The sequence below is a fragment of the Lissotriton helveticus genome, chromosome 1_1 (genome assembly GCF_964261635.1).
Source record: "Lissotriton helveticus chromosome 1_1, aLisHel1.1, whole genome shotgun sequence".
Lineage (NCBI taxonomy): Eukaryota > Metazoa > Chordata > Amphibia > Caudata > Salamandridae > Lissotriton > Lissotriton helveticus.
The window spans coordinates 1,252,088,398-1,252,107,085 of NC_136057.1; the positions used below are offsets into that span (position 1 = coordinate 1,252,088,398).

Below are 18,688 nucleotides of genomic sequence, written 5' to 3' on the forward strand. Positions count from 1 at the left end.
TGGGTAATTTCCTCAACACAACTTGCCTTTTAGTAGGATCATGCAGCCTACCTTGTCGATTAGGTAGCAGGCCTTTATGCTGATGAGCACTTGTATCATCGGAAGACGATGGAGTAGTGTCCATTGTGGAACCCTGCAGGGCGCTCAAGAAATTAAGGAAGTTAAGTGGTTCATGAAAGTCCCCCTATTTTCCGTCCTTTATTATCCACAAATGAGCAGGCTCCAGCACACTGTATTTGATGTCCCATTTCTGCAGCTGAGGTCTTAGTGGTGTAAAGAGTATCCGTTTTGCATTAGTTTCCTTGGAAAAGTCAGCGGTGATTTCGATTTTATGACCATCTTGGTTGAAAAACAGCATGGCAACTAATATATCTATCTAGCCCTACCCTCACTATGTGAGCACAGGTATATATTAGTGTTCTCTGGTATTAGCAACAGACCCCATACCTGGTGTGTGTAGTTAGGTGGTCCGCATCATAGATGTAAACTCAGTTTACGCAAGGCTGCTGCCTCCGTTTCAAGACCAGTTTCTCTGCTGGAATTCTCTTCTCTTCCCTCCAAGAGAGCGAGACACCGTTTATATGATAAAAACTACTGTGTAGAAAACTGCAGTTGTGCTCCCGTGTCATGTCTAAAAACGTTAGAAGATATTGGTGACCAGGCACAAGAAAACAGTACGCCATGTTGTTCGACCTTGTAGGGAATATTCCGACTAAATCCCAAGAAGAGTCTCTGAATAACAAATACCATGTACAGCGTATTTCTAAATTGACATAATGTCACAAAAACAAATGTATTATGTGTGGCTGTGCACTGCAGTCTAATAATGCCTAATAATGCAAAACTAAGGGAGAACCAAAGTGGGCCCAAAAGGGAAATCATTACACCCCCTCCTTGGTCAGGAAAGTAACTTAGCAACTAACAAAGTAATACAAAATCATAAGCACAAGCTAAGATAATTCATTGCAATGCCAGTAGGCTTATTAGTCAATATTTATAATCATAATATTAAAAAATGTAACAATATATTTTGAACGTGTGTCCAAATTAGATTGAGCTGGAGACACCCAAGATTTCTTCCACAAGATCAGTGTTCAGTGAATTCAAAATAAATTTAATCTCCGCAGATGATGATTCCGCGTTTACCCCATTCAAAAGCAACAGAGAACAAACATGATCCTCGTTAACAGCCAATGCTGAGGAAGTCGCCTGGTGTCTTGCATTCCTTTTTATTAATCCAGACTTTGGTATTCCTGGTGTTGAAGTACCCATCTCTCCTGAAGGGAGTGGCTCATACCATGCATCTTGAAGCAGCCACAAGTTCGTGGGACAACTCAGAAAATGGGTCATTATCAGACTCATCGACAGGCTCATGTCCACAGGAACAGGCAATTGCAGAGTTAAGCAGACATCCAGTGCCGATTCACAGGGGCACCATACGCAATAAAACACGGGTTGATCGCAGGTAAACCAGGCAGGTTGGAATGACAATTACCAGTCAATGTTCAGTTCCTGGAGCAAAGGGACTCCAAAGAGTCTTATTGTGCGCTTATAGTTCCATTACCAATTGGCTTCAAAATGGAACATCTATTGTGGAAAAACAAAAATAGAACCGAAATGCTGCGAATTAGAAATAATACGAATAAAGGCCGTTATTACTCCAAAGATTTTCTGAAGGTACTGACTAAGCTAGTCCTGATTATTTTTAAAAAGTGTGCTATACCGGCGTTATTTGAAGCATTAAAAATTTGGTGTACAACATGCACCGTGAATGGTAACATGTTAACAAATAAGTGATTGGCAAACAGAAGAGTCTCATTCCTTTCCAGTAAGAAATACCTCTTTCTCAGCCTGTTCACAACGATAAGAGTATGGTAAAGACCATAACTCATGAATAAAGCTCCCTCCTAGGGCTTTATATCCACCTACTGGAAAATGTTTCATGCAAGCTGTGAACTGGAATGTTGAAATTGGCAAAGATATTATGCCATGTATTAACCATACCATGGAGGGTGTCTCTGCTATTATGTTAGGGAGCTATTCTAACTTCTCGAGATGTAACACTGTGTAACTGGCGTCTTGGAATTGAGCTGTTGTTTGTGTGTCAGGTTGAAAGGCAAGAATAGGTATGTAGAATTTATGTAGCGCCATGGCACCGGCCACTCTGAGGACCTGAAGTGTCCAACTAAACTGCATGATAGATCTAAGCTGACTTTGTCCAGGGTACAATGAAGGTATGTCACTTTGCATAATATCGATAACAGACAACACAATGTTATTCAAGTTATAAATGTTAGAATACAACGTATTAATACTATTATCAACAGAAGCAAGTACTTCATCCAAATTATCTTAATCAATTTGTCTTAAACATGCAGCAGCTTCCATTTGTGATAGTTTCCAAATTTCAATATATGTGACCTAAAAAATCTTTTTGAATTCGGAGACCTGGGACCCAATAAGAAATCAGACAAGTCCATGTCTTCCAAAAGGAAGGTGGTTACTAACCCTGAACGTTGCGAATGGAACAAGGGTCGAACCTGCTTGCCTTAAACCCCGGTGTGGAATTTAAAAAAATGAGCATAACAACCATTTGTTTCCACTGGCCACAGTAACCACCCATTTGGACCTGAAAGTAAGGAGTTAAATGTACCATTCTGTGACATACTATTGAGCTGTTTGTTTTGCTGTAATTTGATTAATGTTGCCAATTGTCGGGTCAGGCAATGGAAGGAATGCTTGGTGAATTCATGTGTTTAATTTTTGTCAATCCTAGACAAGTAGTCTGCAGAACTGTATCATTCAGAAAAATCATCTGTGTTGGAATTAAGCACGTTTGAAACAACTTGTCTGTTCCCTAAGCTTGCCAAGTTTGGTACCTCAAATTGATTTCATATCAGTCGTATCCTTCCAATAGTCATAGTCTTTCACGGCTAATTATGCGACAAACAAGTCTGTATAAATAAGCTTGGTTTGTGTGAGCATATATTTCTTTGCTGGTATAGGAATAATTTTAAATAAAAAGATTTCAGGTCTAATGTATTGTGTCCAGAAAATATGTGACTTTGGGCCAGATGTAGGTGGGAGATTTTGGCCATTTACCGGCTGGTAACGGCCGAATTCGGCCGTTACCGACCGGTAAATGGCCATGGAGATGTAGGGGGATAAAAAACATGCATTTTCGGTAATTTTACCGAATCAGTAATTTTACCGATTCGGTAAAATTACAGAATCGGTAAAATTACTGAATCTGTATATTTTACCGAATCAGTAAATATACCGGTCGGTAAAATTACCGAAAATGCATTTTTGGTATGTAGGTGCCAAGTTTAACATTGACACAGGGCTTTGAAAATCGGTATTTTACCATGCAATACAATTGCATGGTAAAATACCGATTCAGGTGTACATGCACATCTGTGCATGTACACCTGTGCCATGTGGCACACATACATGCCCTAAGGGCATGTATGTGTGCCACATGGCACACAAGCCTAAAACAGGGGTGCCAGAGGGTGGCAAAGTGACACCCCCTGCACCCTTGCAAAATTCGGTATTTACCGATTCGGTAAATACCGAATCGGTATTTGATATTGAATCCTATGGGCTTCAAGGCCCATAGGATTCAATATCAAATACCGATTCGGTATTTACCGAATCGGTAAATACCGAATTTTAGCGATTCGTTAAAATTTACCGAATTGTTACCTACATACCTACTCTTAATTACCGAATCGGTAAAATTCGGTAATTAAGAGTCGGTATTTCTGATTTTGCTACATCTGGCCCTTTATCCCTATATGTTTTTGAGCTCCATTTCAGGGAAGTAGGACAATATTACCATTGTGTATAATTGAAAAGTGTCCATTAAACATTAGCTTGATGTAAATAATGATGTCTGTAATGATTGTAACAGAACATTTCACCATAATTATTAGAATTTAGATATGTTTTCACTCTCAAAAACAGTGTAATATTCCAGCTCCGAGAACATGGAGTTTACAGTCTCAACATCCCAATCATCAGAAGGTACAACATCAACCACAAAAACCTTAAAAACATACAGAATCTGTAGGGCCGAATATATCATAGGGTACCTTATCCCAAACAATTCTATCAGTTTTACTGGGACAGCTGAAATGTTCACATGGGACAGGTTTCTTGTTAGCTATTTGACGATGAGAGAGGCGTTAACACCTCATCAACCAGTTCTGTGGCCAAGCTTTCAGGAAAGTAATGGCCATTTATCAGCAAGACGAAAACAGTCACAAATCCAATCCAAGAAAATAGAAAAACTAGGGAAAGTGTTATCAAAACATATATCCAAGGAAGGACCAGATAAGTGCATTTTAGCCATGAAAAGAAAATACAAGCCCATGGAGGCGCAGTGTCTAGAACTGGGGAGCAGTCAAAAGAGTCGGATGAAAAATCATCTGTTCTCTTTAAGGGGATCCACATCAATAGTCATAAGCATATGAATATTCCGGCCCATGTGGGGGAACCCCGGAAACAATATATGCATATATGTGAGAAACATATATGAAGCTCTCTCTCTCTCTATATATATATATATATAGGACTGTTGGGCATATTCAAGTCTTTTATTCATCGGCCCCCCTCCACCCTGAGTATGTGCCTGTTTGAATATATACTCGGCGCTGCTTGTCAATTATGCACATGGTGATTTAGATTTCTAAATGAAGGTATTTTTTTGCTTGTTATACCCGTGTTTTTGCCCTTTGATCCCGGAATAATATGTGGATAACTCTGACTCACTCACAAACATTTTTGCCTGAGAACTGCTTCTGAACGTGTTTAGGTCAAGATGCATTATGGGATTGGCAGTCCCAATCAGAAGACAGGCACGCGCTGGGAGGTTTGCATTTCAGTCATTAAACTATGATGTAGTCCTGGTGGCGCATTCATAATCGCTCTGTCTCCTGTGGCTTCAAGGTATTTCCCGATATCTTAAGCAAGCAGTCGCAAACATTAATTTGGAGCTGAGGTCGGAGTTCAATTACCGGGGATTCATTCACGAACTGAGCAAAGCAACATTTGAGCCAAAGTAATGCCATGTCTTGTAGCAGCGTCGATCATTTTTAATTATAACTACATATTGAGTATTGAAGACAATGGCATAATATCACAAGTGATTAGCGCCTCAGGTTTTTATAGTTGAATGTTCCTTTAAAGGCCGATGTCATGCAGTTTTACTTTGCATTTGTTTGTACTTATGCTTTGAACGTCTAAGTGAAACCACATTATGTGATTTGAGCTTTGTGCCCAGCATATATAGTTAGATGTTGTTTTACCTGCCATAATAGCTGCATAACAGCACACTGTATACATTTGCATATATTCATGTATTTAACGTGAAAGTATTCTTACAGTATTTACTATTGTCCTTAGAGGGAAAAACACTATACATACTTACTGCAAGAGGGCACTATTCAGAGTGACAAAGCCTGCTGTGCAGGCGAAACGCGTCTCTCGTGTCTCCGGGTTGAGGGTGACCTGATCCATTAAGGAAGCCATATTCGTACAGCCTTGTGTCGTGCCTACTTCGTTGGTTGGTTCTGAGGAAGCAGGATTGGTTGTCCAAATATATATATATATATATATATATATATATATATATATATATATATATATATATATATATATATATATATATATATTGCTGCGTCTCTTCTCACCCCATGTGTATCGGCTGAAGTCACGGCACAGCAACAGCTCAGTTTGTAGAAAATTTCTCTTTATTTACACACCATGTGCAAAGTTAAGCGTGCATCAAATAACGGACGGCCTACGCGTTTCGGCTACTCCTAGCCTTCCACTATATATATATATATATATATGCCACAATCAGTCTTCCTTCCAACAAAGTAGAGTAGGGGGCACAACGGATTAAAACCAGGATTCTTTTTATCGTTGAAGGGATCAGCATGACGCGTTTCAGCTTTCGCTTTCCTCAGATGCACTCCCTTCCAGGTTACCACTGCCACTGCGATCCTGAGTGTTGTAGTATGCTGGCTTATCTGGAGTAGAATGTTGCACACCTGGGCTACGTTTGGGAGGGGTCGCTTCGGTAGTCCAGCACGTGAAAACTGCAACTCCCAGAGTGCAGTTTGTTTTCCTCAGCGTGTTGCGATAGGCGATCCAGTCAGCCAGGTTTTCTTGATACCTCTGGTAGAGGCTGGCTGGAAACAAAGTCAGGTAAAAGGATCGTAGTGTATTTCTGGGCATCCATGAAGCTTTTAATTCCACGCTTTCAGCCTTAACATTACCGCAGGTCGCAGGTCCGGGACATCGCTGAAGTAGCAGTATCTCTCCATGTGGTCATGGACTATCAATGATAGCGGAAATACTGTGCCTCTGTGATGCAAGGCGGTCCAGGTACGTGCCAATTTCCCCAGACGCTTCAGAAAGGGCCACCCTTGCGCGGTATGGCTCCGCCCTATTATGCCACAATCAGTCTTCCTTCCAACAAAGTAGACTAGGGGGCACAACGGATTAAAACCAGGATTCTTTTTATTGTTGAAGGGATCAGCATGACGCGTTTCAGCTTTCGCTTTCCTCAGATGCACTCCCTTCCAGGCTACCACTGCGATCCTGAGTGTTGTAGTATGCTGGCTTATCTGCAGTAGAATGTTGCACACCTGGGCTTTGTGTGGGAGGGGTCGCTTCGGTAGTCCAGCACGTGAAAACTGCAACTCCCAGAGTATATACATATATATACATATATATGTTTCCAACAACCTCCAAGCTTTAGAAGTGCACTCCGCAAAGCATTGGTTCAACAGAGCCTTTTATTCACGAAGCGATTGCTTGACCCAATCAATTGAAGTCCCTGACGCGTTTCAGTGCCGCAGGCACCTTAATCATAGTGCGGGGCAAGTCGGAAACACAAGACTGGACTGCCACATATATTACCCTATAGCACCCGCTCTCTGGTGAACAGCATGCTGGGAGTAGAATTCCCAATTCTTCCCCTTCGGTGGGGTCCGTTTTCCGCCAACAATTCAAACTGCCCATATTTTCACAATTCTTAACAGCCCTCCAGTGGGCCTCAAGTCCTCGTAATCGCTCCCCCAATTTGAGAATCCCTCGCGCTGGAAAACAACTGCAACCAGTTTGCAGTCTCACAGACCTCCTTCGTTGACAAAGCGGTGCAACCTCCCAAGGCTGGAGCAGCCGTGCGTTAATGTTTCCAACAACCTGCAAGCTTTAGAAGTGCACTCCGCAAAGGATTGGTTCAACAGAGCCTTTTATTCAGGAAGCGATTGCGTGACCCAATCAATTGAAGTCTCTGACGCATATTACAATACGTTTCAGATTTAAATATAAAACCATGTTTAAAGGCTTGCTTTCATTTATTTTACTTAATTACATTTTGCAGTGGTTTATTATAAGAATTATCACGTCTGCTGCAATTTAATCAAACAGATTCACCGGCGCTGTCTTTTTTTCAAGCTCAAGTGAGCTTTATTAGTAACACTTCCTCCTTTGCAATAACATTCCTGAAATTGAGCTCGAGTGAGCTTATCTCCTATATTCGCGCTCCCCCGATCTGTTTATTAAGGGGGTGCGGTTTATTGCCATTAATATTCAGGTATGCACATGTATCTCCAGTGAGCAATATTAACGGTGGAATCTAAAAAATTTCAAACTATGAGACCATAATTCGCTGCGATTTTTGATATAAGAGAGATAGATAGAGATAAAAATGATTATGATAGAGGCCAGATTTACACTTTTGCAAGAAAATTCGATTCTGTTCGTAAGCAGAAGTTAGGAAAGGTCAACAAAACAGGATTGGAGCCACGCTCGGAGCAAAGTAGTTTGCAAAGCTCAGAGGTCGATACAGACCTGGATGAGGAAGGCAGTGCCCAACGAATAATCCCTTCAGCAGTAGTCAAATTTGATTTTTTACGCGAGGAGAGAAAATACAACTTGCGTCAAAGGCCACCAGCCCAGAATGTAAATAAACAAAGAGGAAGAGGTAGAGGTCGAAGAGGCGGAAGGGAGCAGCCTGCAGGAGGCGCAGAAAAGAAAAAGAAAGTGACCAAGTAATTGAAGTTAAGAAAGAAATTTCAATAGTCAATCTAACAAACATCACCCTGACAGACCAAGAACAAGAAACATTAAGACTAGGACTATCTTTTTGCCCAGAAGCAGATATGGATTATGTACAAACACGAATTGATCTTTTCAAGTTCATCAGACGGTTAAAACTAAAGAGACATTTTTCATACAACCCATTACCAAGATCAACAGTAGCACCAACAGCGGTAAATCAAGAAGGAGAACTAGCAGTGAATGACATGAATTTAATGCTAGAAGTAAGATGTTCTTGCAGGCATGATGATATATAAGGATCGATACATACATTTTCCCAGGGGAGCAGAATTGGCCGGTGTGAAGGGTGACTTCTATCCCCTTGGGCACATCCCCCATGTTGTTGGTGCCATCGATTGCACCCATGTAGGTCTGGTGCCACCACAGGCGACTGAGCACATTTTTAGAAATCGCAAACATTATCATTCGATATATGTGCAGGTGGTGTGCCTTGGGACATGACCATTTCACATGTGTGTGCAAGATTCCCCGGCTTAGCCCATGATTCGTACATCCTGAGGAACAGCATGGTGCCCCGGATGATGGCAACTCTGCTTCCCGAGCATGCTTGAATTGTGGGTGAGTTTGCCTAGTGATATGGTGTGCTGTGTGTATGTGACTTGCTGCCCTCTGCCTGTGCAACATTGCAATGTGTGTTTGTCATTCACAGGTGACTCTGCATATCCCAGCCGTCAATGGCTGCTGAGCCCACTACGGAATCCCAGGACCTCGGCTGACGTCAAGTACAATAAGGCCCTTGGCAGGACCCGACGTGTCATTGAGCGGACTTTTGGGCTGCTCAAGTCAAGATTCCGCTGCCTTGACAGGACTGGAGGTGCACTGGCATACTCGCCTGGGAAGGTGTGCAAGATTGTTGTGGCATGCTGTATGCTGCACAACATGGCCATTCGAAAGGGGATTTCCCCTGCTCCTGGATGATGGTGAGGACCCAAGGCCCCCGCCTGCCCAAGGACCTGAGTCCAGTGATGAGGACAGTGGAGAGGAGGAAGGAGTTGACATGCGTCAACAGCTCATCACCCGCTACTTCACTTGAAGGTGGGTGAAGAGGTACGACTTGTACATTGTCTGTTGTGATTGCTGTTGTTGTGATGGGCTATGGGCGGATGGTACAGACAGGCACATGTTGAGTCAACTGTGTGTGGAAAAGTGGCTGTGACATTTCACATGTGAACGTACGCAGAACTCTGTTTGTTGACACTTGCTGCACATTGTGTTGTGTGCCTGTAGACGTATGTGTATGGTTTGTGTAGTGTTATGTCTGTGATTGCACACTGACACCAGTGACTGTTGTTCTGTTGTGTCTCCCTAGGTGCTTCGAAATTATCCAGCCCTACATACTGTACATCTTTTTGATACATCATGGACATTTTTAACGCTGTAAATATGGCACTAAAAACAAAACAGCACAAATGTGTAAGCTATTTTATTTACAAAGTGGACATGTGAGGGGTGCGGGCATATTTACATGAAGGTGGTGATGGAGAAGTGAGTTCACAGTCATGGTAGATGAGATGCAAGAGTAGCTACCACATGAATGTGGTGACCCAGTCCAACAGACAGATGCCATTCACAAGGCAGTGTGGGGAAGGACAGTCCAAACAGTCAATGCAGTGGGGAAGAGGGTTGCCATCAGGGCTGGCTCCGTAACTGGCGTGTGGCTGGTGCTTTGCCCCCAGAGACTCCCAGGCTCTTCTTTGGATGCCCCCTTGATCGCTTTGGCTGGGGGAGCCTGCTGCATGGCCAGCGGCGTCTGAGGACTCACCCCTCTCTGTGGCCGCAGGGGAGGATGATGCACTGTCATCCTGCAGCACAACAGAGGGGGCGGAGGTGTTGTTTGGGACACAGGCCTTTCCCTCAGCAACGCCACTTGCTGGGCTATGAGGTCCACCATTTGACCAAAGCGTGTGTCCATGGACCTCATCAGCAGGCCACTTTGTCCGTGGACCTGTTCATATGCCCCGATGACCCTGGTGAAGTGGTCCAGGGTTGGTGTGCCAACCTCCTGAGGTCTGGGGGTGACCCTGGCCCTCCCACCTGCCCTGCTGCCACAGACCTGTTGCCTCGCCACGGTGGGTCCCTGCACACTCTCCCTGCCCTCCACAGTTGTTGGTGTGTCCTGGTCATCCCCTGGGACAGGGAGGGTGGTGGTGGTGGTGGTGGCGGAGGTGGCAGCGGTGGAGGCACAGGCCGTGACTGCAGGGGTCTGCTGTGCTGTTGTTGGTGCAGCAGACGTGGTGGTGGGGAGGATGGGGTCCTGGGACCTGTTGGTCCTTGGCACACCAGATGGGCCGGCCTGGAGCTCATCGTCCACACTATCCTGGGAGTCAACATCCGAGAGTCCATGTACCGGGGTGGAAACTGGCTCTGCTGGTTGTTATTATCGTCAGCTGCGAGTTCTTCATCACCTGTGGATTAGATGGGGAATGGTCAGTGTTGGGCACTGTGCAAGTATTCTGTTAGCTGCATGCCATCCGCTGTCTGTACACTACACAATTGAGATAACTTCACTATTATTGTTAAGAGCAATAGTGGGTGTTTTTACATGGTGCAGAGGAACATCAATTACTCGTACATGTCAGGTATCAAAGCATTGCATGCAATTGGTGCAGTGTGTAGTGATGCAGGTCTCACACCCACAAAGAGCCGGACCAGTGAAGATGGCTACCTACCTGTAAGTTTGTTTGGTGAACAATGCAATGGCTGACACTTGTTCCTGGGTGGGGGAGGCCTCTATCCTGCTCAGGTGTGGGACAGGGGGCATGGTGGGAGTAGTTGTGCAGGCCACCCTCCCCCAAAATGGGCTCACGGTGTGGATGGCTACCTACCTGTTAGGTGAGGGTGAACAGTGCAATGGCTGACACATGCTCCTGGGTGGGGGAGGCCTCTATCCTGCTCAGGTGTGGGACAGGAGGCATGGTGGGAGTAGTAGTGCAGGCCACCCTCCCCCAAACAAGCCTCATAGTGTGGATGGCTACCTACCTTTTAGGTGAGGGTGAACAGTGCAATGGCTGACACATGCTCATGGGTGGGGGAGGCCTCTATCCTGCTCAGGTGTCGGGCAGGGGGCATGGTGGGAGTCGTGGTACAGCCCTCCCACCCTCAAACAAACCTGCCAAGCAAAATGGCTACCTACCTGTTAGGTGAGGGTGAACAGTGCAATGGCTGACATATGCTCCTGGGTGGGGGAGGCCTCTATCCTGCTCAGGTGTGGCACAGGGGGCAAGGTGGGAGTAGCAGTGCAGGCCACCCCCCCCCCCCAAACAGGCCTCACAGTGTGGATGGCTACCTACCTGTTAGGTGAGGGTGAACAGTGCAATGGCTGACACATGCTCCTGGGTGGGGGAGGCCTCTATCCTGCTGAGGTGTGGGACAGGGGGCACAGTGGGAGTCGTGGTTCAACCCTCCCACCCCCAAACATACCTCCCAAGCAAGATGGCTACCTACCTGTTAGGTGAGGGTGAACAGTGCAATGGCTGACACATGCTCCTGGGTGGGGGAGGTTTCTATCCTGCTCAGGTGTGGGACAGGGGGCATGGTGGGAGTAGTGCAGGCCACCCTTCCCCAAACAGGCCTCACAGTGTGGATGGCTACCTACCTGTTAGATGAGGGTGAACAGTGCAATGGCTGACACAGGCTCCTGGGTGAGGGAGGCCTCTATCCTGCTCAGGTGTTATGTTATGTTATGTTATGTTATTGGGTGTTTTATAGAGCGCGCGGCTACTCGGGCAGAGTGTCCCGGCGCTATGTAGATCTGTAGAGGAGACCCGAAAACACAGACAGACTATAGACCAAAAAGCCAGGTCTTCAAACCCTTCCTAAAGGACAGCAGATTGTCTAATTTCCTAAGAGAGAGGGGAAGCTTATTCCAGAGCTGAGGTACCAGTAGTCTGTAGGAGCGGCCCCCAATCCGGGCACGCTTAGTAGCACGAACTATGGCCAGAGCTTGTGTGGTAGAGCGTAGAGATCTGGATGGAAAATAGAATTGGACACGTTTCCTTAGATAGACAGCACCAATACCATGCAAGGATTTAAAGGCCATGGTTAGAGTCTTGAAGAGTTTACGCTTCCTCATTGGGAGCCAGTGGAGCGAGTCAAGAAGGGCTGAGGTGTGAGTCCTACGACTGAGGCCAAAAATGGCCCTGGCAGCAGAATTCTGAACAGTTTGCACGCGAGCTAGAAGGTACTCTGGGAGCCCTAGATAGAGTACATTGGCATAGTCAAGCCTAGAGCCGATCAGTGCCTGGACTGTGATTCTCCTGTGAGAGAGGGAGAGAAAAGGAAGAAATTTCCTGAGCGTACGCAGCAGGGCAAAACATTGGCCAACTAGACTGAGAATCTGGGGCTTAAAAGTTAATCCATTGTCAATTTTGACACCCAGATTCTTAGCAACCAGGGTGGGTGAAGACGGGGGATGCATATCCACAGGCCACCAGGATTTCCAATGAGTGTCAGGGGCACAGCCGAAAAAAATTATTTCAGATTTATCGGAATTACATTTAAGCTGGTTACGCTGAAACCAGGAGAAAACGGCCTCAAGGCAGCTCTTGATGGAATCGCCGGCAAACTCAGTGTTCTTGTCACAGGTGAAGAGAAGCTGCGTGTCATCAGCGTAGGATACAATCCGGGCACCATAGGACTCCACCAGTTCAGCCAGGGGGGATAGAAAGATATTAAAAAGGGTGGGGCTCAGTACAGACCCCTGTGGCACACCTACTGCCAATGGAGGGACAGCCTCTGAAAAAGGAGGGACCCAGATCAATTGTTGGCGCTCGGACAGGAAGGACTCAAACCAGTTGAATACCGTCCCTCTAAGTCCAATCTCCTTGAGTCTTGAAAGAAGACAGTTGTGAGGGACGGTATCAAAGGCCGCTGAAAGATCCAATAATACCAGCAACGCCTTCCCTCCTCGATCTGTCACCTCCTTGATAGACTCGGTTACCTCCAACAGTGCTGTCTCTGTGCTCAGATTAGAGCGAAACCCTGACTGAGTATGATGCAGAATGTTGTGTGTTTCTAAATAATCAGACAGAGTGGAGTGCACATGTTTTTCCGCATGTTTGGCCAGGGCAGGGAGCAATGAGATCGGTCTGTAGTTTGAGTGCACCAAATGGTCCAGGTTAGGTTTTTTTTATCAATGGGACAATGTGCGCCTTTTTCCACGCCCTAGGGACAACACCCGATTCAAGAGAGGCATTAAGAAGAGGATTGACCAGTGGATTAAGAACATGGGCCATTTTTGCCAAGATTTTAGCAGGGCAAGGGTCGGACGGAGAACCGGATTTCAGCTTGAGTAGTAGATCCAGTGACTTCTGAGGAGGCGGAGATGGAAAGACTGTAAGAGTATGACTATCAGAGGAGGTACACAACCCGGGCGCTAGACTGCCAGGATCGTTAGCAGGGATAGCAGGCGGAAAGGACGCCTGAATGTTAAGGATTTTATTTGAAAAAAAACTTGCCAGTTGCTTGACCCAAGATTCAGAAGGGTAGGATTTAGGAATAAGAGCAGTGGGAGCCGTAAATTCCTTCACAATTTTGAAAATTTCCTTACTAATATTGCTAGCCGAGTCGATTCTTTTAGCAAAGTAAGATTTCTTTTCCGCCACAATGGCCTTATGATAAGTTTTGGTGAGATCTTTATACATCGCCTTAGAAGGGGCTTCGTAATTTTTACGCCATATTCTTTCAGCCTTCTTACAGCTTCTTCTGATCTTGTGCAGTTCAGCAGTGAACCAAGGGGCTGAAGTACGTTGACCAGATTTAGGCTTAGCAGGAGTAGGGGCTAACTCATCGAAGCGCTGTATAAGCCATGACTGGAAGATGGAAAGGTCATGCTCTAGCTTGCCCGTTAATTGGCATGGATGGGATGCCAAGGACTGCTCCAGCATGTTGCTAGTAACTCGATGAAAGGGGCGGAAAGCCATAGACAGAGTCTACCCCGCTGCCGGTAGATTTAGAGAGACCCAGAATGTCAAAATTTAGCAGACAGTGGTCCGACCAGATCAAGGGTACCGGCGCGGAGGACAAAATGGGAATGGAGGAATACACTTGATCTAGCAGATGACCCTTATTGTGTGTTGCTGAGAGAATATAAGGCGAGAGGCCAAAAGTGCTAGTAATATCGTGGAGTTTCATGGAGTCCGCTGCCTCAGCGTCGTCCATGTGAATGTTAAAGTCCCCAAGAAGTAAACAATGTTTATATTTCATAATAAGCGGGGACAGGGCCAGATGGAGCTCTTTAAAGAAGGAACTAAGGTAGCCTGGTGGCCTATACACCAATAGGCCAGCGCACGATTGGTGCGAGGAAAAGGACAGGCAAAACCCGATTGATTCAACCCCTGTAATGGTCTCAGTCTCAACCACTGCGCAGGTGAATTGCCTATCAACCACAATGGCAACTCCTCCTCCCGTGCCCACCTCCCGATCCTTCCTCACAATGTAGTAGTTAGGGGGAAGGGCAGCCGAGATGTCAGGGTTAGAGGTGTCGGATAGCCAGGTCTCGGTGAGGAAAAGACATGCCGGTTTCTGCTCCATAAAGAGATAAAAAAGGTACAGGGCATGTTTGCCTAAAGATCGAGTGTTCAATAAAATGCAGGAGTAGGGCTGGGCCTTAGCCAGAGCGGGGTCCGAGGGAGTTGCCAGGCCTTCCATATCTTGCCTGAGGGGGGAGGTAATGGTCGTCCATCCGCATTCCACGCAATTCAGGATGGCAGTTGTGGGATCACATGCAGACTCGAAGCAGACACGGACGGGCGCAGACGGGCTTAACTTAGGCGCAACTTCGGCGCCTAAGGTGTGGGACAGGGGGCATGGTGGGAGTCGTGGTACAGCCCTCCCACCCCCAAACCAACATCCCAAGCAAGATGGCTATCTACCTGTTAGGTGAGGGTGAACAGTGCAATGGCTGACACATGCTCCTGGGTGGGGGAGGCCTCTATCCTGCTCAGGTGTGGGACAGGGGGCATGGTGGGAGTAGTAGTGCAGGCCACCCTCCCCCAAACAGGCCTCACAGTGTGGATGGCTACCTACCTGTTAGGTGAGGGTGAACAGTGCAATGGCTGACACATGCTCCTGGGCGGGGGAGGCCTCTATCCTGCTCAGGTGTGGGACAGGGGGCATGGTGGGAGTCGTGATACAGACCTCCCAACCCAAAACAAGCCTCCCAAGCAAGGTAACTAGCTACCTGTTAGATGAGGGTGAACAATGCAATGGTGTTTGGGTTGTGCAAGGAAGTACTTATCAGTGTGTTGGTTGCCATTTGTTTGTACTTACCAGCCTCCATTCCCCTGGATACTCCTGTGAGACTCTAAGGATGCAGTATGGCAAGCACCTTCTCCTCCCATGGTGTGAATGTTTTCTGTGGGATGGGAGGGCCACTGCCAGTCCGGTTAGCCAGCTCCCAGTTCTTGCTCCTCCTCTCTTTGACAACCCTCTTGAGATCATGCCACCGCTTCATGATCTCCTTCTTGGATTGCGGGGTGGTCCCTACTGCATTGACCCTTTGAACTATCCTTTCCCACATTTGTGTCCTTGTGGCTAATGGTGTCTGTTGGACCATGCTACCAAACAGTTGTGGTTCCACTCTCACTATCTCATTTACCATGACTGTCAACTCACTCTCTGTGAATTTTGGCATTTTCTGTGCTGCCATGGTGCTTTGTGTTTGAAGCGTTTGTGGGTGCAGGGGTGTGTGTGGTGGGTGTGGTGTTGATGTGTGAGGTGTGTTGTGTGGTGGGGGATTGTTGGTGCTGGTGTGATGGTGGTAGTGATGGTGGTTGTGGTGGTTGTGTGTGTGCTGTGTTCTTTTGCTTCTCCTGTCAGATGTGGTGTATGGCCTTCTCTTCTGGAGTGTTGCAAAGGATTGTGGTCAGTAAAGGGGCTGGTTTTATACTCAGCTGTGTGGGTGTGCCCAAATGGGATTTTGCTGTGAGGTGTGTTGTGGGTGTTGTCCTGGGAATTGTATGTTTTTTGGGCATTTGTTTTTTCATTGGTATGTGTTTTGTGTATTTGAAGGGCATGGCTACTTTGATTTGTGCTAAGTTTGGCATTGTTGCGTTGTTTTGGCATCGTCCGCCATGTTTTTCACGTACCGTCCGCTGCGGTGGCTATGCTGCAGCTCTTGGGCTGTCTCTCCCATTCACTCCTGTGTGCGACCGCGGCGGTCGGAAACAGCGGTTCGTACTGCGGGACCATCGGGGATATCCTAATTTCCCGTGCGGTGTCTCCGCTTTGCTTGCGGCGGGTTGTAGCTTTTCCGCTGTGTTTCCGACCGCCGCGGTTGGGTTTTGGATGTCACTGCCGGTGTCGGGCGGTTTCTGTGGGCCCGCTACCGCCGCGGTCGATCTTTTTTGGCAGTTGATCCTAATTTGAACGCCGGTTTATCCGCGGTCCCGGCGGGCGGTTGTTTCCCGCCTCCATGGCTGTCGGGGTGGTTTTCAGCCCGCCATCCTAATTGGGCCCTAGGTGTCTCCAATGGTTCTAATACAGGTTTCAGGTCAAAAATGTTCTTTATGAATTCTAAGCTTTGCTTACTTTCATCAGTTAAGTATGAGCAGCAATGCTGAACAATCAGTAGCTTGCAGATGCCGCATTTCTCTGCAAATAAAATGTCTAATGCTACGCGATTTTGTTAAACCATGGATCTAATAGCCACAAATTCTGTAATTTCAACTAATAAAGCTCCTTGAGTACTGACTGGTTGCCAATTTGTCAACAACTGTTGAAAGCTTTCTAATCTTTTTATAATTCAGTATGACTCCTACTGGTGGTATGATTGCTACAAAAATGTCTCTAAGTAGTTGTGTTCCAACACCTATACTACGTGTGTGTATAGGTGATAGTGTCATTGTTAACACTTCTATGCTATAAAGATGATACATCTTAGGAAACAGCAAAGCTAAATAGTAAATATGCAGTAATTGAAAATAATCATCCTGTCTACAAACAAAATAAACTCCAGGAATGATTCTTTCTTCTCCTTGTAACATTTTCTATGAACCTCCCATACTTTCAAATGTTTGTTCACAGCTACTGATTCTTACATGTCTATTTTTACTTTGGGCTCTTCTTTTGTGAACGCACAGTTTCCATTTTTGTCTTCTATCTAATTTCAATTTTGGATAAATAATTTTCTTTTTTAATTCGTTGTGTTCTTTTTTCCCAAACATTTTTCAAAATATCTTCCTTTTTGTTTTTACCGTGTGATAGGTTTTGTTTCTTCCCTCCAATGTCATGATAAATACCTTCTCAAAGGGTCCATTAAGCAGGTTATATTGTTTTCGTATGCCTTAACACTATCTGTAGGCATGGATGGTCTAAAGTAATACCAGGCTGTGCCCATTTCTTTTGCTTGTGAATATAAATTCAAGCTCTTTACTAATGGAACTCTATAAAGAACCAAATTATAATTCAAGTAAAAGTATTCAAAGTGTTCTTTCCTATATACTAAGGTAAGGCAAATTTACATGTTATTGCATATAAGGAAGGTATATGGTTTTAAGTCATCTCGTCTGCAACTAATGAAAGTTAGTGGACACAGACGAAGCAATCCTTTTAGTCTAGTGACTAGTCTAGTATTCTTGCACAAATCCAGAATAAACCTGAGTAATCTTCTTGTTTTTAACCCATGAATGAAGCCTTTCATTTTTTCTCATCTAATACCCTTGATAATCTTGCATCTGTTTCTATTTAGACAATGTTTGTCTGTAGTCAGATGGTTTAAACAAAATATGCAGCAATAATCATCAAGTTCAGTTTATATCGTCTCAGGCAGTTTCTTTTTGCAGTTAGTTTCTTTAAACAATCTCTTTCTTTAAGTAATTTCTGTATTTATTTACAACAATCTATGTATAATCATCCCTAACCCTACTCTGTCTTCTTCTAGATATGTTATCCCTACTTTTCTTCAGCGGCCTTGGGCCTAGGGAATCTTCTTTAAAATGAAACAAAAATGATTTGTCTTTTGCACTTTCTCAATTAATAAAGACTTTCAGAAATCTTTTTCAAACAGCTTTTCCCCAAATGTGTTCTCAAATTGATTCCACAGGGGTTCAAATAGTTTTAATCTCACAGGAAGCAAGTTTGCCACTTGCTCATTTAACACTTGATTAGTGTAATATGTCCATTCAGGTGCAAAATACCTAGACAAGGCACTCTTGCTCTTTTCGAGCTTCTTGGTTTTTGCAGATTTTTTTCTGTGTCACTTATACTGCTTGACACTGTTCGCAATTCTTTGTGGTATGCGATCAACTGACACACTTATATCTTAATTTCCTGTGGCCATAATGCTGTGGCCATTCAGCAGTGTGGGTGACTCTTCTCGTTCCATTACTTGTTCCTTTACGTGGATCATCTGCTTGTATTGGTGCTGTCTCAACTGTTCTCTCAGTTGGAGATCTCAACTCTACTTCTTTTTCAGAGAATTCAATGCCACTTTGAGAAATCGTGTTTTACCCCTCTCTCTCTTGCTGTTGTGCTTCTTGCTGGATTGCGGCTTGCAGTTGTCCAACGTGTGACAGTTCTGCTACTAGTGCTCTTCATTCTGGTTCATAGA

At 45.2% G+C, this 18,688-nt stretch overlaps 1 protein-coding gene across 4 annotated transcripts in view; it reads left to right on the plus strand.

Moving 5' to 3' along the window:
* REDIC1 (regulator of DNA class I crossover intermediates 1) overlaps positions 1–18,688 on the plus strand; it is an 805,769-nt gene that overhangs the window by 513,646 nt on the left and 273,435 nt on the right. Inside the window, exon 10 of one of the 4 annotated variants that reach the window (XM_078680053.1) lies at positions 8,789–8,947. The exons of the other annotated variants lie outside the window; for them this stretch is intronic. Within the exon in view, the coding sequence (XP_078536179.1) occupies positions 8,789–8,824 (36 nt within the window). The 3' untranslated portion in view covers positions 8,825–8,947. Of the gene's footprint in view, positions 1–8,788; positions 8,948–18,688 lie in introns of those variants that run through there. 4 annotated transcript variants of the gene reach the window in all.